Source organism: Cebus imitator, unplaced genomic scaffold (genome assembly GCF_001604975.1).
Source record: "Cebus imitator isolate Cc_AM_T3 unplaced genomic scaffold, Cebus_imitator-1.0 Scaffold197, whole genome shotgun sequence".
Lineage (NCBI taxonomy): Eukaryota > Metazoa > Chordata > Mammalia > Primates > Cebidae > Cebus > Cebus imitator.
Genome location: NW_016107512.1, coordinates 943,821 through 965,390, shown reverse-complemented (window position 1 = coordinate 965,390; position 21,570 = coordinate 943,821). Strand labels below are relative to the sequence as shown.

Below are 21,570 nucleotides of genomic sequence, written 5' to 3'. Positions count from 1 at the left end.
TTTTTTTTTTTTTTTTAAATAAAATCTAATTTGGCCATTTTAGTTACCTCAGTATCTTCATCTGAAATAATGAGGCAACCTTTAGTTTTTAATGGAAGCTATGAATGATTTGGTAGTCGACTTTAATTCTGACACATGTCCTACTTTTTTTTTCTTTAGGGATTGGAGAATTTTTCTGTAAACAGTTCTAAGGGTAGTACCACCAAAAATGGTGGCTTTCTTCTGTAAGTATACGATTGGATGCGCTCAATTGAACAAAATAGGTCCTTGTGCTATTTTACTTAGGTTTCTCTGTTTTTTTTCCCACACATAGCAGTACCAGTATGAAGTGGGTACAGTTTTCAAATCTACATGTTGATGTTCCAAAGGATTTGACCAAACCTGTGGTACGTACTTCCTATTTCTTGATACAAGGAACTACATTAGCAATAGGTTTTCCTTATTATTTCTCTGGGGTTTTTTTTCCCCACTCTATGAATAAAATAATTTTGTCCTAGAATGCTGGCAAATGCATAATGCATATATTCTCTAACTCCCTGGGTCATATTATCTTCAAGGTATCAAAGTAAGTTCTAAAGGAATAAATTACACCCAAATAACTGTGCTAATTAGCAGTCTATTGCTTTTAGCTTGGCGTAATTGAAGAGTTGTCAGAATTTGTGATGTAGAATACTTGATGTTATGTTACGGAATAATATTTTTCTTGTGGCCTTCAAGTCTTTGTTTTTATTTTGTATATTGAGCTTGGGCCTGGATAGTGCTTTGTTGTTCACAGGGAGAAAACGAATTAGCACAAATGGTAAACATCTAGAAGCAGCTTGGTAACCTTGTAGAGGCGATGATTCCATCAATCCGGTTTTTTGTGTTACTTGTAATTTTTTTTAAATCCTTCCATTTCTACCCTTCAAAAATAACCCCCTTTAATAGTTTGGGATTACGGTTCTAGACATTTGCCTGTAGGTACTCACTTTGTGCACATGTCTAGTTTACTGCCCTTTCTTTTCTGTCTTTTCTCTTAATAGATACTGGAGATATAGATATAGATACAGATGTTTGTGTGTGTGTGTGTGTGTGTGTGTGTGTGTGTGTGTGAGACTGAGTCTTGCTCTATCACCCAGACTGGAGTGCAGTGGCATGATCTTGGCTCACTGCAACCTCCACCTCCTGGGTTTAAGCAGTTCTCATGCCTCAGCCTCCCAACTAGCTGGGATTACAGGCAGATGCCACCATGCCTGGCTAATTTTTGTATTTTTAGTAAAAATGGGGTTTTGCCATATTGGCCAGACTAGTCTCAAACTCCTGGCCTCAAGTGATCTGCCTGCCTCAACCTTCCAAAGTGCTGGGATTATAGACATGAGCTAGCACTCCTGGCCAGTACTGGATAGATTTCTATGACAGTACATTTAAGCGTGTCTCCAACTCAGATGCCTGCAGGAGCCAGGCCTATAAAAAAAGGTGGCAGAAAAAGTTAAAAAAAAAAAAAAAGGTAAAAAAAAAAACCGAAAAGGTGGCAGAATTGGCATGGTGTACCACTGTCTTTATAAGCAAGACAGCAGCTACTTATTTAGCCACTTACTGCCTTGTGGGAAATCCAACCTAGTGATGCCAGCTTGTCTAAATTTTTCAAGCTAAACAGAAATCCAGATTTTGTGAAATCTCCTGATTTTTAATATTCCTAACAAATTCAGAGTATCTTTTAACGCCCTGTAGTGAGCAGTCAGAACACATCTTGGGGCTATATTCCCCCTTCTCATCCGTCAACTTATGGCACTGGCTATGAGTATATTCTGTTCTTCCAACAAACTTGTTTGGAGTAATTGAGGGTAGATATCTAGCTTTCTGGCCAGTAAGTAAATCTCCTTTCAGGAGTGAAGTAATTTAACTCTGAATCATTGGATTAGTAGTATAATTTACTGGTTTAATGGATGAATGAAATGAAGGTAATTCACCTCTTGGAAGAAAGTCAGAAATGTCAAACCCATTATTTCTAAGGTCTTTAGGTATTAGGGTGGAAGAGGTAGAATTTACAGGTACAGTCAGTGTCATATCATTTTAATCAGAAATGAGTAATTTGTTTATTAGGGCAGGCAAAACATACATGTATAAAATCTAATTAAAAAATAGTATGAATAGAACTAGCTTGCCTTTGAATACTAAGGTTTTATAATTAATAAGCACTTTAATCTGTGTTTTCTTATTTTTTTCTTAGAGAGATAACTGTGAACTGTAGCATAGGTTTACCTTCTTTCACATGTGAGGAAACTAAAATGCCATGAGATGATGTGAGTTGCCCATTGACCTTCAGCTGTCATTAGCAGAGTTTAGTTCTCAGTCCAAGTCTTCTGACCAGGCTCTTTTTGTTAGCAGACCCTGAAGTCCTTTCTCATGGTGAATTTGAGGCTAAATCATTATTAAGTTGGAAAGTTCCTTTCATAATTTTATAGGTTGCCTTGAAAACTCTTTTGATTCACACTGTATTTAACAGATTTTGAGACTCATTGTCCAGATCTGAACATGAAAGTATCTAGACACTTAAGCTAACAGTGCTGAAATGTCACTCAGTGTTTTTCTCCTCATTTATTGGTAAACTCTGAAGTTGTTCAATTGAGGGTAATGTGTTAAATTTGCTAGTTATGTAAGAGGAACTAAAACTGAAACTTTTCTTTTGGATTTTAGATAACGATCTCCGATGAACCAGACACATTATATAAGCGCCTGTCGGTTTTAGTGAAAGGACACGATAAGGCTGTATTGGACAGCTATGAATATTTTGCTGTGCTTGCTGCTAAAGAACTTGGTATCTCTATTAAAGTGTGAGTATGGCCTTTCCTGATCTGACCTGTTAGCTGCTGTAATATGATCAGCCAAGAAAATAGTGCTCATCCCAGGAAGGTCAGAACTTTTTTTTTGTCTTTTCACCAGAGATCTCTAGACCTTTTCTTTTTTTTTTTGGGAGACAGAGTCTCGCTCTGTTGCCCAGGCTGAAGTGCAGTGGTGTGATCTCAGCTCACTGCAACCTCTACCTCCTGGGTTCAAGCAGTTCTCCTGCCTCAGCCTCCCAAATAGCTGGGACTACAGGTGCACACGGCCACACCCGGCTAATTTTTTTTGTATTTTAGTAGAGACGGGGTTTCACTGTGTTGCCCAGGCTGGTCTCAAACTCCTGAGCTCAGGCAGTTCACCTGCCTTGGCCTCCCAAAGTGCTGGGGTTATTGGCATGAGCCACCGTGCCCGGCCCAGTCTGAACTCTTAAAGTGAGATAGAAACTCATGGTGGGTAGAGGTAAGTTTGTCATATGTTATCCTCCTAATCAGAATCATGCCTTCCTGCCCACTGGAGGTTTTTTTTTTTTTTTTTTTTTTTTTTTTTTTTTTGCCAGGCGCCAGGCTGGAGTGCAGTGGTGTGATCTTGGCTCACTGCAACCTCCAACTTCTGGGTTCAAGCAATTCTCCTGCCTCAGCCTCCTGAGTAGCTGGGACTACAGGCACTCACCAACACGCCCAGCTAAATTTTGTATTTTAGTAGAGATGGAGTTTCACTATGTTAGCAAGGATGGTCTTGATCTCTTGACCTTGTGATCTGCCCACCTCGGCCTCCCAAAGTGCTGGGATTATAGGCGTGAGCCACCACACCCAGCCCCCCCATTGGAGTTTTTAAATACTAGAATGAGTAAACAAGGACGATGAAAGAAATCCTTTTTCTAGAAATTGCCTTGACGTAAAGAGACTCAAGAAGGCCATGTTTCTGGGATCTCCATGGAGCAGGGAGGTAGAGTAGGTGAATGAACCATCATTTTAGACCCTTTGGATGTGATAATTTTTGGCTAATATATCCGTTGTTTCAAATCTTCCCTAAGAAACACCACTCACTCAGTAATTTCTTGCATGAGCAAGGTAAGTTTCATACAGCCTTGGAGTCACTGCAGGGTCAAGCAGAGCTGTCTCCTTTGTCTTGTCATCTGCTCCTTCTGCTTTTGAACAAGGCCCATCTGGGGCTTTGGCAGTCTGGCCTTCTAACAAAAACAGAAAGCCACAGTTTCCCAAAACAGACTAGAGTTTTGTGATTTCGATGTATCTGTAGATTTTCCTAAAACAACAGACATATAGCAGGTGTTACAACTATGTCCACCACACTGGTGCTACTCTTCACAATTCAGGTACTTGATCAGTAAAAGACCAAAAGGTGTAAAAGCGGCAGGTTTGTGCGTATGCATGCACCCTTGACATGCCAGGGCTCAGTTCCCTCAGAAACCTGTGGGAAAAGATTTCTGTTGCTGTCTGCAGTGTTTATTTTGGCCTGAGTTTTATGATAGCAGTGTTGTTCCAGATGACAGTTTTGGCAAATGGAAGTCTGTAAATGGTAGTTAATGCCTATAATTGAGTGTGAGTCTGACCTACAAAATTATGGAATCATGCTTTGTTATCATAGTGACTCAGGTTTTGTTTTGTCCACTAATTTCAGACACGAACCTCCAAGGAAAATAGAGCGATTTACCCTTCTCAAATCGGTGCATATTTACAAGAAGCACAGAGTTCAGTATGAAATGAGAACACTTTACAGATGTTTAGAGGTGAGTTTCTTTAAGAAATTCTGGCATTTTTGACATACCAAAAATTCACACTAGCATATAACTTTGCTTTAACATTGACTAGATTTGACTTATTTTTCCCATGCCTGTTGGTTGTTCAGAAGATAAATATCTCTTAGTGTTTATGGAAGTGTCATGGTAGGAAAAGTAAGTTCAAATAAAGCCATCCTGTAGAGTAGTGCGTACCTTAACTCAGGAATGCAGATTATGCACAGATAGCATTGGAATAATTTTGCTTGTATTTCAAAAATTCTAGTTAAGTTTTTACACAGCTCTAATAACTCTTTTCACACAGCAGCTGGATTTTCCATGTCAGTGATGCACAGCATTAGGTTTTCATTCATCTGTTAGTCATTCGTGCTTCCATTAGTGCCAGAACAGCCTTATGCTTAAGGAGAGCATGGGTTCTGGAGTCAGACTGCCAATGCCGGAATCCAAGTCCTGGCACTTACTAGTCATGTGACATGTACCTCAATTTCTTCATCTATAAAATGAGAATAATAATGGTACCCATCTCATAATGTTAGTGTGAGGATTAGAATGGAAAATTTATGTAAGCAGTCAGAATACTTTCATCACATAGTAAGTAATGGGTAAATACTATTAAAACAAGCACTTACGCATCTTTTTCTTTTTTTGAGATGGAGTCTCCCCCTGTCACCCAGGCTGGAGTGCAGTGGCACGATCTCGGCTCACTGCAACCTCCACTCCCTGGGTTGAAGCATTTCTCTGCTTAAGCCTCCCAAGTAGCTGGGACTATGGGCCCCCACCACCACTCCCAGTTAATTTTTGTATTTTTAGTAGCCTCACTATCTTGGCCAGGTTGGTCTTAAACTCCTGACCTTATGATCCACCCACCTCGGCCTCCCAAAGTGCTGGGATTACAGGTTTGAGCATGGCCAGTCCCTACTCTTAAAAAGAAAAACTCAAATTTTATCCACCTGTGTCTGAGGGAAACATGTCTCATCATGGTACACACAGAAAATCTTCTACTAACTGTATCTTATAATCTCGTCCTTTTGTCTTCAGTTGTTTTGTGAGCCTTTTTTAAGTATACAGCTTTCATACTATGCTTGCCAACTGTGTTCCATGGAGCCCAAGTTTTAAGGCAGCTGCATTTTGGAGGAAGAGGGTTTCTGGCCCATCTTCCCCTCCATGCGGTCAACCGAAGGATCCATACTTTTTTTTAATTGGGATTTTATAAGATTCTTTAGGGGATGCCAGGCGCAATGGCTCACACCTGTAATCCCAGCACTTTGGGATTACAGGTAGGCAGATCACTTGAGGTCAGAAGTTCAAGGCCAGCCTGGCCAACATGGTAAAACCCCGTCTCTACTAAAAATACAAAAAAAATTATCTGGGTGTGGTGGCACATGCCTGTGGTCCCAGCTACTTGAGAGACCAAGGTAGGAGAATGGCTAGAACCTAGAAAGCAGAGGTTGCAATGAGCTGAGATCATGCACACTCCAGCCTGGGTGACAGAGTGAGACTCCATCTCAAAAAAAAAAAAAAAAGAAAGAAAGGGCCGGGTGCAGTGGCTCACGCCGGTAATCCCAGCACTTGGCGAGGCCGAGGTGGGTGGATCACAAGGTCAGGAGTTCAGGATCATCCTAGCCAACATTGTGAAACCCCGTCTCTACTTAAAATACAAAAATTAGCCAAGTGTGGTGGTGGGCGCCTGTAGTCCCAGATACTCAGGAGGCTGAGGCAGGAGAATCTCTTGAACCCAGGAGGCGGAGGTTGCTGTGAGCTGAGATTGAGCCACTGCACTCTGGCCTGGGGGACAGAGAGAGACTCTGTCTTAAAAAAGAAAAAGAAAAGAAAACTTAAGAGCAGTTGTTGAATTTATGCCTTATGATTTCAATCATTTCTCTCTCTCTCTCTTTTTTTTTTTTNAAAAAAAAAAAAAAAAAAAAAAAAAAGTATGCTTTAACAAACAACATATCATGAACCATTTTCATGTTTGATAGTTAGAACATCTAACTGGAAGCACAGCAGATGTCTACTTAGAATATATTCAGCGAAACTTACCTGAAGGAGTTGCCATGGAAGTAACAAAGGTATGGCTTGAATTTCTACCTCTTTTGGGGGGAAGGGGAGAAATGGTATCTGTATTGTTGTTTTGATACATTGCAACCTGGTCCTGGCCCACTGAGTAGAGTTTGCCCTAACCTGTGGCAAAGTAGAAGACAGAGTTGCCACAGTGGTTGGGGGCTCCCACCCCTTCCAACAGAATCCTGCCATTTCAGCCCAAGTCCTCTATGGACCACCTCTGAAGTTCTCCCTCTTCAGTAGTAGTTCTGTAGACTCGGGGATCCCATTAAGTGGCAATCCGTGGAGATCACTGAGGATCAAATAGATTACATATGTGAGAGTGTTTTATAGACCATCAGGTTTCCTTCTTTCCATTTCAAAACCCTACAGAAAGACTAGGGTGATAAAAGAAAAGGAAGTAACAAGGATTTGACAAATTAATAAAACCAATTTGTAGCCAAAGAGTTCTTTTAAATCCACATTATATTATAGTTTGGTTTCTTTCTTTTTTTAGACACAAATAGTACAGTTACCAGAACACATCAAGGAGCCAATCTGGGAAACAGTGTCAGAAGAAAAAGAAGAAAACAAGTCCTAAAGCCTCAGGGAGGCCATTTGTACCTGAATTTGAAATGAGGGTGGGCCAGATGAGTATGTTTAAATAGAGAGTGCTTCCCGCTGAGATGATTTGAGTCTGCCTGACTGCTTCATTGAGTTTTCGTGCCCTGATCAGCTGAGAGCAGGGAATGGAACTTTAATGACTGCCTGGACTCTATCGGAAGAACCGCTTTTATCTATTCTTTTTATACATGTCATTGTTTCAGTTCTGATTTCAACAAACATGAGCAAACCACTTTCATTCAAAGTAGAAAGAGTGAAAATTCTGTTTTGTTATGCTGCTCATGTTCAATTATTAGTTTGTTCCATTTTTAATTTATATTAGTTGATTCATCTGAACATAAGTGCTTGAGGTGTTCCTCACACCTTTTTTTTTTTTTTAAAGATTCCTAGAAGGAATCTTTGATTAATTCAAATTGAGCAGTTGTTTTTGATATTTACCTTTGTGCAGGCTGGCATATGCTAATTTGGGGGTGGTAACCAACCAATTTTATCCCATTTAAGCATTACATTTTGGAGAGTGTGAATATACTTTACAGCAGATCAAACACATTTATGACATGCACTGACCTCTTCTTGTAGCCCAAAACTTTATAGAATTGCCTATCAGGGTCACTGTAATGGAATTTATAATCTCAAGAAATTACCAGTTGTATCATTTATCCTGTGATTCATTCATTCAGTAAGCTTTTATCGCATAAACTTTGCACCCAGCACTGTAATAAGCCCCCAAAATTGAATAGAAATAGTGGCGTTTGAAAATTGTACAAAGTGGGCAGGGTGCAGTGGCTCATGCCTGTAATCCCAGCGCTTTGGGAGGCTGAGGCAGGTGGATCACAAGGTCAGGAGTTTGAGTCCATTCTGACCAATATGGTGAAACCCCGTCTCTACTAAAAATAGAAAAATTAACCGGACATGGTGGTGGGCGCTGTAGTCCTAGCTGCTCAGGAGGCTGAGGCAGGAGAATTGCTTGAACCCGGGAGGTGGAGGTTGCAGTGAGCCAAGATCATGCCACTGCAGTACAGCCTGGGTGACAGAATGAGACTCTGTCTCAAAAAAAAAATTGTGCAAAGCATGGATAAATATTTTTCTTTATTAAGCTTCTCACTGTTAAGGCCTCTTTTTTTTTTTTTTTTTTTTTTTTTTTTTTTTTTTTTTTTTTTTTTTTTTTTTTTTTTTTTTTTTTTTTTTGGTAAATGTCACTCTTTCTGTTAGGAGATGTCTGCTTTTCCATGAAATGAAATAGTGGTTAAAGCCCTGAAAGAGGCAAGCCTACAATGGGCTGAAACAGTTGGTATAGCAACCCTAGGGAAATGCTTCATTTTCCTTTTATAGCAGAAGCAGGTCCATGTCTTTTGTGAATTCCTCCACAACTTGAGTAGTTATGACTTCTCAGTTTTCCCTTCCTTAAACTGCATTCATTGCCTGTTCTCTTTTCCTGACAGGCTATCAAGTATCAGTGTGTTGAATACATACTGCTTGTGTATCAGACTTATGTTACTGTCATTACCATAGAAAGAATTACAGCCTTGTGCCCCATGACCTTCAGCTCAGTTGTTGACTGTCATTCATGAATGCCTAAAGCAGGTATAAGCCTCACTAGTCAATAAAACAAGAGCAACATAATGGTAACTGTGTAGCACAGCGGCAATTTATGACACATTTTCAACTGAAGTAATTCTTTCTTTAAAAATAAATATAGCCTGGTGTGGTGGCTCACACCTATAATCCCAGCAGTTTGGGAGGCCAAGACAGGTGGATCACCTGAGGTTGGGAGTTTGAGACCAGCCTGACCAACATGGAGAAACCCCATTTTTAATAAAAAAAAAAAAAAAAAAAAATACAAAATCAGCTGGTATGGTGGCGCATGCCTGTAATCCTGTCTACTCAGGAGGCTGAGGCAGGAGAATCTCTTGAACCTAGGAGGCAGAGTTTGCAGTGAGCCAAGATCATGCCAGTACACCCCAGCCTGGGCAACAGGAGGGAAACTCCATCTCAATAAATAAATAAAGACCCAGCTGGGCGTGGAGGCTCAAGCCTGTAATCCCAGCACTTTGAGAGGCCGAGGCGGGTGGAATACCTGAGGTCAGGAGTTCGAGACCAGCCTTGCCAACATGGTGAAACCCCTTGTCTACTAAAGATACAAAAATTAGGTGGGCCTGGTGGTGGGCGCCTGTAATCCTAGCTACTTGGGAGGCTAAGACAGGAGAATCACTTGAACCCAAGTGGTGGACGTTGCAGTGAGCTGAGATCGCACCACTGTACTCCAGCCTAGGTGATGGAGAAAGACTCCGTCTCAAAAATAAATAAATAAATAAAATAAATATAGACCCACACTGAAACTTTTTGGGGCTCTTTTACAGGCACCATAAACCTCTTATAATAGGATGATGTATGTGTGCTCACCTTCAATGACTTCTGTATGAGCTCCTTCAAAGCTGTGTACATCCACTTCCAGCTATTTCAGACCAAATTAACTGTAAACCAAAGTACTTAGCTTAGGACTTCCAATTATATATTAAAATCTTGGCATCAGATAAAGAAGAAAATGAACTACATGTGCACACATGCACGCAAGAAAAACTAGCAGTGTTTCTTTGATAAAAAGTATTTGGCGTATTTGAAGCCTACTCCTTGATATGAACAAGTTTGGCATGAAGTACAGTGCTGAAAAAAATGACGTAAACAAACTAGTTTCTTAGCCTATCAGGATATGGCTATCCTGATAGGCTAAGAAGGTTTTTGGTTTTCTTTTGTTGGTTTTAAATTAGTCCTCTGAGTAAAATGCATATCTAGAAAATTAGAATTAGTGCCCAGTTCTCACTTTCTGTCCATGGTGGGTATGGGAGATGGTGAGAGAAGAGTGGATATGGTGGTATATGTTGGTACAAAAGTAATTGTGATTTTTGCCATTAAAAGTAATCGCAAAAAATAGAAGGAACCAGAAGGCAGGTAGGAAGTGAAATTATTTATTTATTTATTTGGTAGAGACAGAGTCTTGTTCTGTTGCTCAGGCTAGAGTGCAGTGGTATAATCAAAGCTCACTACACTTCAAACTTAGCGCTCAAGGGATCTTCCCACCGCAGCCTCCCAAGTAGCTGGGACTAAATGTATACACCACCACACTCAGCCAATGTTTTTATTTTTGGGAACCGGGGTCCTGCTCTGTCCCCCAGGCTAGAGTGCAGTGGCATGAACACAGCTTACCGCACCTTTGACCTCCTGAGCTCCTCCTGCCTTAGCCTCCCAGATAGTTGGAACCACAGGCATGCACTACCATACATGGCTGATTTTTTAATCTTTTTGTAGAGATGGGGATCTCACTTTGTTGCCAAGGCTGGTCTTGAATTCCTGACCTCAAGTGATTCTTCGGCCTTGGCCTCCCAAAATGCTGAGAATACAGGCATGAGCCATCATACCCAGCCTATATTTTCTTCATATTAAATAAAATCATGTTCTGATCTAAGATTCTTAGTATAACTACACATCTTTGGTAAGACAGACTAAACTAGTTCAGTGCCAAGTTTCAGTGTTTTAAGAGAATGATGTATATTTCTGGCCATATGACCATTTAAACATGCCACAGTGAATATGTAAAGCAATCATTTTAAATTATTAATCTAGTTTCTTAACATTTTAATTGTCTGCAAGCATCCCTTTCCTGCATTACATTAAGTTAGTTTTATTACAACATTAATGAATAACAGAGTGTAGCAAACATGGACTTTGGAGTCAGACAGACATGAGTCAGATAAGAGTTCAAACCCACTGACTGCCGTAAACTTGGGCAAGAGATTTAACCCTGTCAGGGCCTCGGTTTACTCATTAGTAAAAGGTATTAGCAATAAGTATGTAGGAAATAATGCATACTTATATTTGACATATATTTAATACTCCAGCTTAATAAGGTTGGAGTATTGGATAACTGATAAAGCGCCTTGCACAGTGTTGGGCAGGTAACAGACATTCAGTAAATGGCAGTACCAATCCGATGATACTTCATATGCTTGTGTGCTATCCTGGTCAAGAACAGCTGGAAAAGACCTCAGATTACCTCCAGGGTAGAGATAACATTTACCTTAGAGTTGTTTTTGATACAGTCTGGCTCTATCACCTAGGCTGGAGTGCAGTGACACAATCTTGGCTCACCGCAACTTCCGCCTCCTGGGCTCAAGCCATCCTCCTGCCTCAGCCTCACACCACTATGCTCAGCTAATTTTTGTTTTGTTTTGTTTTGTTTGTAGAGACAGGGTTTTGCCATGTTGCCCAGGCTGGTCTCAAACTTGTGAGCTCAAGCAATCTGCCAGCCTCAGCCTCCTAAAGTGTTGGGATTATAGGCATGAGCCACAGCACCCAGCCACAAACCAAAAATCCTTTGATTTTTATTAACACGCTAAGGTACTTACCATTTTCCCCATTTTATAGGACAGAAAACCAAGGCTGAGAGAGGTGTCATTTGCCCACTCAGTCACCCTCTCAGCTTACAGGTGAAGCTGTTAGTGACAGGGACAGCCCTAGAACCTAATTTGTAAGCAGGCTATGAGGTCCTCAAATGTCCACATGTTAAATGCAGAATATTCAAAGCTAAATTCCAGGTTTGTTCACCTCTCATGTTACCAAAATGTACTCATTTCGTCTAAGGCAGGAGTGTCTAATATTTTGTCTTCCCTGAGCCACATTGAAAGATATTTCTTGGGCCACATATAAAATACACTAATGATACCTAATAAACTTAAAAAAAAAATTCATGCAAGAAAATTTTATAATGTTTTCAGAAAGTTTATGAAATTGTGTTGGTCTACATTCAAAGTCCTCCTGGGCTACATGCAGCTCGCAGGCCTCCGACTGGACAAGCTTGCTCTAAAGCTTAGAAGTAAAATGATTGACCAGCGGGACAAATCAATGAATAAAGGCAAGAAGCAAGATACACGGTGCAATTTAGGTGGTCCCACTGCCGAGACTGGTCCTGAGGGAATGGGCAACACGAGAGTTTAGGCGTCAGCAAGAGGAGTCCTACTGGGTCACAAGAACACTTGGATGGAGATGATTCACAGTGGGGCTTCAGGTCCAGCCTGATTAGGGCTCAGAAGACATTGGTTTGTCGCTTTTAAGCATTTCTTTGCCCCTGGAGCTAGGCTTATGGCTGACTGCCTGCAATTCCTAGGGCTCTCTCTCCAAATCCCCTGCTCAATTCCTAACCCTGCCCTCCTTAAACCCTTTCTGTTGTTACTCACTTCAAGCTATCATTTCTCTCTCTGGATTCTTAATCCTCTTTATTTTGTTTATTTATTTATGAGACAGGGTCTCACTCTGTCCCCTAGGCTGGAGTGCAGTGGCACAATCTTGGCTCACTGCAACCTTCACCTTCCAGGTTCAGGTGATTTTTTGTGCCTTACCCTCCCAAGTAGCTGGGATTGCAGGTGCTCACCACCATGCCCAGCTAATTTTTGTATTTTTAGTAGAGATAGAGATGGGGTTTTACCATGTTGGCCAAGCTGGTCGCAAACTCCTGACCTCAAGTGATCCGGCTCCCTCAGCCTGCCAAAGCGCCGAGATTACAAGCGTGAGCCACTGAGCCCGGCTGGATTCCTAATCCTCTTTAAAATGATATATTTATAACTCAGTAGCTCAGCGACATTTATTTATAGGGCAGGTCATGGGCAACTGACCCACATGAAAAGCCAACTGAATTTTAGACTCCTCAGCCAGAGGCTAAATCAAGTTATAGTCCACACATAAAATTTCTTAACTTGAGCAGAGATAGTGTCATTTAATCAATCCTCAATGTTGCTTAAGTAATAAATGTTAAGACATGGATGGAGCTTGGCCAACATGGCAAAACCCCATCTCCACTGAAAATACAAAAATTAGCCAGGTGTGGTGGTGCATGCTTATAGTTCCAGCTGCTCAGGAGGCTGAGGCACAAGAATCGCTTGAACCTAGGAGATGGAGGTTGCAGTGAGCCGAGAGTGTGCCACTGCACTTCAGCCTGGGCAACAGAGTGAGACCCTATATCCCTGTCTAAAAAAGAGAGATGGATGGGAATAGTACCACCTTCAAACCAAGCCAGTCGAGATGCTGCTGTTACAGAGCCACAGCTGCTGATGGGCATGTGTTATTTTAAGGTGTATTGAGATGGGTAATTGGAAATTAATGGACTAGATAATCTTCAAGGCCTCTTCCAGGTCTAAAATCCCATTGTCATTTTTATCTGAACAAATACCTGCTGGACACTAAACAGAGTCAAAGAGGAATTGTCTTTTAAAATGAAGGAGTAATAGCTCAGATTAATTCAGCGTTGACCATGTGCCAAGAACCTTGCTCAGTTACTCAAGAAGTATTTGAGTTTCCTGTATGTGCCAAGCACTGTTCTCAACGCTGGGAATTCTGAAGCATATATACTGAAGTCCCTCTCCTCAAAGATCGTAGACTCTAGTGAGAGAGACAGATAAGCAGAGAAAAAAATAAGCTAGTTTCAGAAGCAGTTAACTACTGTGAAGAAAAGAAAATAGGGCAATATCAGAGATTACTTGAGTGGCTACCTAAGGGGTAGTTGGGAAAGTTCTCTCTGAGGAGGAGAGAACACTGAGAAGGAGGCAGCGGTATTAAGATCTGGAAGAAGAGGCCAGGTGCGGTGGCTCATGCCTGTAATCCCAGAACTTGGGGAGGCCAAGGCGGGCAGATCACAAGGTCAGGAGTTTGAGACCAGCCTGACCAACATGAAGAAACCCCGTCTCAACTGAAAATACAAAAAATTAGCTGGGTGTGGTGGTACATGCCTGTAATCCCAGCTACTTGGGAGACTGAGGCAGAAGAATTGCTTGAACCCGGGAGGCAGAGGTTGCGGTGAGCCGAGATCGCGCCACTGCACTCCAGTCTGGGCAACAAAAGTGAAACTTCATCTCAAAAAAAAAGATCTGGAAGAAGAGCATTCCAAGTAGGAGGAACAATACATGTGCAGACACACTGATTCTAGGAATTTGGTGTGTTTGCAACGTAGAAGACCGTGAAGACAGAAGCAGGCAGGGGTTAGATCGTGTCATGCATCATAGACATGGGGAGGAGTGTGGATTTTATTCTCAGAAATGGAAAGCTAAAGGAGGCTTTGAGCAGGGGAGTGGCAGGATCTGTTGTATGCTACTGTGGCTGCTCGGTAAAAGAGGAATGACAACAGAGGGCAGGGAGACCAGTTAGGAATCTGCTGCAGTGGACCAAGTGAGATGATGCTGGTCTCGGTGAGAGTGTCAGGAATGGAGGTGATGAGAAGTGGTTGGATTTAGAAGATAGTTTGTAGGAAGAGCTGATGAAATGACCTACTAGTAGATTGAAGAGAAATCTAAAGGAAAGAGAATTCAAGGATAATTCCTGGGTTTTGGCCTAAGCATAAATGGCACTACCATTACTGAGGTGGAAAAGAGTTAAGAAGGGACTTGGGAAATCAGTAACTTGGTTTTGGCCTTGCTAAGTTTGCAATCTGAGTATAGATGTCCAGTAGGCAGTTGAATACATGCATCTGGAGTTCCTGGGAGAGGTCCAGGCTGAAGGTAGAAATTTGGAAGCTGCCAGCCTATAAATGGTGTGTAATGGCATGGGAATGAATGGATTATCTATGGAGAGAGTGTAGGCAAACAAGGGAAGAGGACCGAAGACAAGCCTGGAAACACCCCAGCTCTTAGAGATTTTGTTAAAAGCAAGAGACGCTAGCAAAGAAAGTGAGCAATCAGTGAGTTTGGAGTGAAATCAGAGTATGGGTCCCTGAAACCTAGAGTGTTTGCAGAAAGGATTTAGTTTGGTGAACTGATGGATCTTGACAGGTTAAGTTAAAAAAGTAGATCATTGGTGACCACAATAAAAGCCTTTTCTGTGGAATGATGGGGATAAACATCCAGTTGGAGTAAGCTGAGGAGATACTAAGAAGAGGATGCAAAATAGGTTTGAGAATGTTCCAGTTGTCTATTGCTACCTCAAAAAACACTTAACATTTAGTAGCTTAAAACAGTGACTCTGCAGGGATAGTGTTTGCTCCATGTGATGTCAGCTGGGGTAGCTCAAAAGCTGGGGCTGGAGTCATCTGAAGGCTCATCACCCATGTCTGGTGGCTGAGACTGGCTTTCAGCCAGAACCTCTGCATGTGTTCTGGGCTTCCTCACAACATGGGTTTCAAGGGCAAGTTCTGAGAAAGAGAGCCTGGTGGAAGCCTATGACTTTTGATGACCTAGCCCTGGAAGTCACATTGTGTCATTTCTGCAATTATCTTCAACAAGGCAGCCAGAAAGTTTCCTCCAGGTTGAAGAGAAAGATAAATAGACCCCTCCCAGGCTGGGCACAGTGGCTCGCATCTGTAATCCCAGCACTTTGGGAGGCTGAAGCAGGCAGATCACCTGAGGTTGGGAGTTTGAGACCAGCCTGACCAACATGGAGGAACCTTGTCTCTACTAAAAATACAAAAATTAGCCAGGGTGCAGTGGTGCATGCCTGTAATCCTAGCTACTTGGGAGTCTGAGGCAGGAGAATTGCTTGAACCCAGGCGTCAGAGGTTGTGGTGAGCCAAGATTGCACCATTGCACTCCAGCCTGGGCAACAAGAGTGAAACTCAGTCTCAAAAAAAAAAACAATAGACTCCTCCCTTTAATGGGAGGAATGAATGAAGCCAGAACTATTGTCCTTTCAATTTCTGAAAATACGTCTGCCACAAGGGGTTTTGTTGTAAGGGAAGTGAAATTTAGGACAGTAGCTTAATGTAGGCAGATCAGCTCACCCAGTAGGCACAGTGCCTAATTTCTATTAAAACCAGAATAGCCGGGCGCGGTGGCTCAAGCCTGTAATCCCAGCACTTTGGGAGGCTGAGGCGGGTGGATCACAAGGTCAAGAGATCAAGACCATCCTGGTCAACATGGTGAAACCCCGTCTCTACTAAAAATAGAAAACATTAGCTGAGCATGGTGGAGCGTGCCTGTAATCCCAGCTACTCAGGAGGCTGGGGCAGGAGAATTGCCTGAACCCAGGAGGTGGAGGTTGCGGTGAGCCGAGATCGCGCCATTGCACTCCAGCCTGGGTAACAAGAGTGAAACTCCGTCTCAAAAATAAATAAATAAATAAATAAATAAAACCAGAATAAAGGCCAAGCGTGGTGGCTCATGCCTATAATCTCAGCACTTGAGAGGCCAAGGCAAGAGGATCACTTGAATCCAGGAGTTCAAGACTGGGAAACATAGTGAGACCTTGTCTCTACTAAATTTAAAAAAATTAAGCATAGTGGTGCACAACTGTAGTCCTACATACTCGGGAACTGAGGCAGGAGGAATGCTTGAGCTTAGGAGTTCAAGGCTATAGTGAGCCCTGATAGCACCAGTGCACGCCAGCCGGGGTGAGACCCTGTCTCAAGATAAATAAATTAGTTAATTAAAATAAAATCAGAGCTGGGAGCAGTGACTCACTCACGCCTGTGATCCCAGCACTTTGGGAGGCCAAGGTGGGTGAATCACTTGAGGTCAGGAGTTCGAGATAGCCTCAACAACATGGTGAAACCCTGTCTCTACTAAAAATAGAAAATTAGCTGAGCATGGTGGCACCATCCTGTAATCCCAGCTACTTAGGAGGCTGAGGCAAAAGAATCACTTGAACCCAGGAGATGGAGGTTGCAGTGAGCAGAGATCATGCCACTGCACCCCAGCCTGGGTGACAGAGCAAGACTCTGTCTCAAAATAATAATTAAAATCAGAATAGAAAACATCCAGTCTAGATTATGTTCCTTTTTATACCTGTGATAATTATTAATATTTACTTATTTAATACTTTTTCAATATTTATATTATGTGTCCCATGAAGGCAAAAACGTGTGGGGCCCGTGAACGTCTTAATGTAGCCCCGAATGTGGAGTCAAGGAAGGAATTTTGTCTTGTTTTAATAAAGGCAATATTATAGCATATCTGAATGCTGACGGCAATGATCCATTAGAGAGTGATGAGTGGAGGCTGCAGAAGGCAAAGGGAGTAAGTGCGGGAATGAAGCTTTATTTTTTTTTATTTTTATTTTATTTTTTTCAGAATTTAAAAGTCCAGTTTTATTTCTCTTTACCAAAAGCAGATATTTCTGAAAAGCTGATTTTTAAAGTATATTTGGAAAGAAGAATGGTTCCTGACTCTAAAGTTCTATAATATTTTTCAATTAAAAGCTGGTGCTGGCAGGGCTCAGTGGCTCACGCTTGTAATCCCAGCATTTTGGGAGGCTGAGGCGGGTGCATCATCTGAAGTCAGGAGTTCGAGACCAGCTTGGCCAACATGGTGAAATCCCATCTCTACCCGCGGGAAGCCGCATCCCTGCGCTTGGCACCGCGCTCGGGGGCAAGCTGACAACCACGGCTGCCGAAGGCACGGCAGAGAGGAGGGAGAAGGCTCTTCTTTCCCGCCCGCAAGGCCACCATGGCCCCATGCCGCCTGGCTCCCGCGGCACACGGCCGGGAATGAAGCTTTAGAGTGGGTAAAGAGATGTGACCTGTAAACAAGTGGCAATGCTGACAGGGACCAAGGGAAGGGCATGCTGCTTCTACTGAGACCGGAAGGGGGCAGAGGACGTGGGCACAGATACAGAGAAGTTGGTAAGCACTGGTGGGAAAATGAGTCACTGCCTCATCTGTCTCTGTGAAGTGTGTGACAGTGTGGGAGTGAGTGGAAGGTCTGAGTGCAGAAAACGCTGTAGAATAGTCCTCAGAGACGGGGAAGAGTACGTAGCAGGATTCTCTGGCATGATCTGAAGTGTGTGCAGCCAGCGTGATTTATAATGTCCTCCAACGGCGTCCAGGCTCCCCAGTGTAGGTGAGGTGTTAGTGCATAGTTAGCAGAGAGCCCTAACCAGGGCCAGGTCAAGTGAGCTGTTAGGGAGAGAGGGGCACAAAAGTCAGAATAGAAAGAATGCTGGACCAAGGAATGAGGATAAGGAGGAGAGTGAGGAGATGAGCGAGATGACAGATGTTAAAAACAGATCAGCAGGTTGGAAGTCACAATGAGATTAGTGAATTATTGGAGCGAAGGTATTAGAGTAACAGATGGAAGACGTGGGGTGCTAATAAGAGAAGGCAGCGTTAGAATGTTTCAGAGGTAGCAGAGATTGGTGACAGCCAGGTCTATGGCGGTGATCCTCAGACTTCAGTATGCATTGGAAGCACCTGGAGGGCTTGTTAAAACACAGACTCCTGGCCCTGCCCACAGTTCCTGATTCAGTAGGTCTGAGGTGGGGCCTGAGACTTTGCATTTCTAACAAGCTCCCAGTTGCTGCACTTGTGACTCAGGGACCACAAGTGAATGGAAGTCCTAGGTAAAGTGGAAGAAAAGCTCTTTGGTACTAAAGAGACCAAGGACACCAGCCCAGGCACAGTGGCTCATGCCTGTAATCCCAGCACTTTGGGAGGCTGAGGTGGGTGGATCACTTGAGGTCAGAAGTTCAAGACCAGCCTGGCCAACATGGTAAAACCCCATCTCTACTAAAAATACAAAAATTAGCCAGGTGTCATAATGGGCACCTGTAATCACAGCTGCTTAGGAGGCTGAGGCATGAGAATTGCTTGAACCCAGGAGGCAGAAGTTGCAGTGAGCCGAGATCACACCGCTGCACTCCAGCCTGGGTGACAGAGTGAGACCCTGTTTCAAAAAAAAAAAAGCAAAGAAAAATGTGTGTGCCAGGTCTTTTGATTTCTTGGAGGTGTCATTTTTATGTTACATTAAAATAAACATGAATATGTAATAGTTCAAAGGCAAATTTATGTGACCTTTAATGTAAAACTAAGAGCCTTCAAAGATATTTTAGGCCATGCTCCCGGATCCTTCTCACATGTTAGTATTTTGGAGGAAATGTGAGAAAAGCACTACCCCTAGGTCTTGGGTGAAGGGTTGGAGGGAGGCATTTGTATTTTAAATCAGAAAGTGAAAAGCTCCCAAGATCAAAGGTATGATCTGAAAAGGAGCTTCAGATCTTGTGTCAGGGACTGAGTTAGCCTGGGAACACTTTTGCTTACCATTATAGATTCTTCCTCTTCTCACTAGATAGTTGGAGAGGCAAGTCCCACGTCACCAGTGAATTCTGTTTTATGGCCTAGGACTTGATCTCACTTCCTCTCTGGACTTGAGTCTCCTGTCTCCAAGATGGGCCTCCCTGGAGCAATGTGGGGCCCAGGTAAAGAGACAGGGAGTGAGTGAGATGGGGGGATCCCAGCCTGGCACCCCAAGTCTTTCTTCACTCCATGTCCCTCTGCTTACCTCAGTTTCTTCCCCTTCTACCTCTTCAGAGTCTGCCAGGGACAGCTTGGTTGCTTTGTTGACAAGGCTAAGGGGAGAGATGAGATTAGAGGTCAAAACTTCCTCCGGGGATCTTCTTTTTTTTTTGAAAGAGAGTCTCACACTATTGCCCTGGCTGGAATGCAGTGGGAATGCAGTGGCGTGATCTCAGCTCACTGCGACCTCTGCCTCCTGGGTTCAAGTGATTCCCCTGCCTCAGCCTCCTGAGTAGCTGGGATTACAGGCACCAACCACCATGCCCAGCTAATTTTTTGTATTTTTAGTAAAGGCAGGGTTTCACCATGTTGGCCAGGCTGGTCTCAAACTCCTGACCTCAGGATTTACCCGCCTCGGCCTCCCAAAGTGCTGGGATTACTGGCATGAGCCACCATGCCCAGTCTTTCCGGGGAATCTTCTAATAGTCTTAGAGCGGCTTAGCTGGCTTGGACCCACCTCCCTTGCCACCTGCCTCCTGCACCGACGGTCATGTTCAGTCACCCAGGAGATGATGGAGAAGCTGGTCAGGCCTCCTGGGAAGGGAGGAAGAGGGCCCTAGCTGGAGAGATCCATCAGCAGAGGCTGGGGAGGAGACACAGACCCTTGCTCCCTGACACTCCTCGGGGCCAACATGGGGCAGGAGTTTAGCTGGGAGGAGGCAGAGTCGGCTGGCGAGATAGATGTGGCGGAGCTCCAGGAGTGGTACAAGAAGTTCGTGATGGAGTGCCCCAGCGGCACACTCTTTATGCATGAGTTTAAGCGCTTCTTCAAAGTCACGGAAGATGAGGAAGCCTCCCAGTATGTAGAGGGCATGTTCCGAGCCTTCGACAAAAATGGGGTAAGGCACCCTGAAGGGAAGGGCCAGTGGCCAGTCCACCTGGCACCTTCCTCCACAAGTGTCCTCAGGGAGCGCTCCCAGTTCCCCACTCCTCCACTTTTCCTCTGCTCATCTTTTCTCTCCATCTCTCTTTACTTGTTCTGTCTCACTCCCCAAACTCTCCTGTCTCCTCTCTTCATTTTGTCCATTTCCATCTTCTCTGTCTCTCCTTCCCTCCCTTCGTCTCTCAGCTGTAGGCTGATGCACCCTGTGTCCTCTTCTTCAAAGCCGAAGGTAGACTGGCAGACAGTCCAGGTCCTCTCTTTGTGTATTTTTGGCCAAGGCTCTGCAGCCCAAGGACTGAGTTTTCACATCTGCCAGAGCCCCTGTCACTCTAAACTCTAGGAGCAAAAGAGATGTCCCAAATGGGACAAGGTATCTTAGCATGGACCCTGAGCTCCCTCTTGTTGAGGTCCTTTGAACTGAGAGTAGTCAGATCCTCCCCGACAAGAATGTTGGAGGAGGCTCTGCACTGATTGGGAGGCTGAATGGATGACTGCAATCACCCCTTTCAGCTCTTCAAGTCCTGGAAGGTTTCATGAAATCATTCAAACCAGAGTTTCTCTAAGCCCCCAGTGTCACTAGCAGCTAAGAAGATAACACATCTTGTAAATGCAACTGGGGATTGCATTTTAAATATCAGTTCAGTTAAAAACTCCTTGATTATTTAAGGTTATCCAGTTCAGTGAACTGGCAATCCTTTAAACCACTGGGTTTGCCTCAAATACCTATTTAATCTGCAGAAAGCATCAGTACTCTGCTTCTCAGTGTGTGGAGAACTTAACTTTCTGAGCTGAATCATTGGGAATGCCACCTCAGGTCTGACCCTGCCGCTGGCAACAGTCAGTGCCTGTCCCAGGACAGGAGGGTGAGGTCAGCACCTTCACTTCAACAGAACCTCCTCAGAGCTGAACCCCATCAACCACCCCACAGGGTATAGAGCCAGTTTCTCCAACTTCTCAGAGCTCCCCTCTCCTCAGTCTCCCCTGAGTCAGCAGCAGCCCTGGGTGGGAGAGGTAGACTTTTGTCATTCTAAATTAAATGATGAGAAAGCTGGGCAAAAGGAAATGAATGGATTTGCCCAAGGTCTTAAGTGCTCTTGCCTAAAAGGCAGGTGTTTTAAAGAGAGATGATTTTTTAAAATAATTGATGTTTTTTTTTTTTTGGAACGGAGTTTCACTCTTGTT

General features: G+C 43.4%; 2 protein-coding genes across 3 annotated transcripts in view; both read left to right on the top strand.

The window, feature by feature from the left end:
* Nucleotides 1-7,900, top strand: part of MRPS10 (mitochondrial ribosomal protein S10) — an 11,987-nt gene extending 4,087 nt beyond the window's left edge. For both annotated transcript variants that reach the window (XM_017547275.2, XM_017547276.2), the window contains exons 2-7: nucleotides 160-224; nucleotides 314-386; nucleotides 2,677-2,813; nucleotides 4,462-4,570; nucleotides 6,559-6,648; nucleotides 7,137-7,900. In XM_017547275.2, coding sequence (XP_017402764.1) covers nucleotides 160-224; nucleotides 314-386; nucleotides 2,677-2,813; nucleotides 4,462-4,570; nucleotides 6,559-6,648; nucleotides 7,137-7,220 — 558 coding nt within the window. In that variant the 3' untranslated portion in view covers nucleotides 7,221-7,900. The remainder of the gene's footprint in view (nucleotides 1-159; nucleotides 225-313; nucleotides 387-2,676; nucleotides 2,814-4,461; nucleotides 4,571-6,558; nucleotides 6,649-7,136) is intronic.
* A 12,062-nt stretch (nucleotides 7,901-19,962) lies between these two features.
* The window catches only part of GUCA1B (guanylate cyclase activator 1B), a 15,920-nt gene continuing 14,312 nt past the window's right edge, over nucleotides 19,963-21,570 (top strand). Inside the window, exon 1 of the mRNA XM_037745298.1 lies at nucleotides 19,963-20,344. Within this exon, the coding sequence (XP_037601226.1) occupies nucleotides 20,138-20,344 (207 nt within the window). The 5' untranslated portion in view covers nucleotides 19,963-20,137. The remainder of the gene's footprint in view (nucleotides 20,345-21,570) is intronic.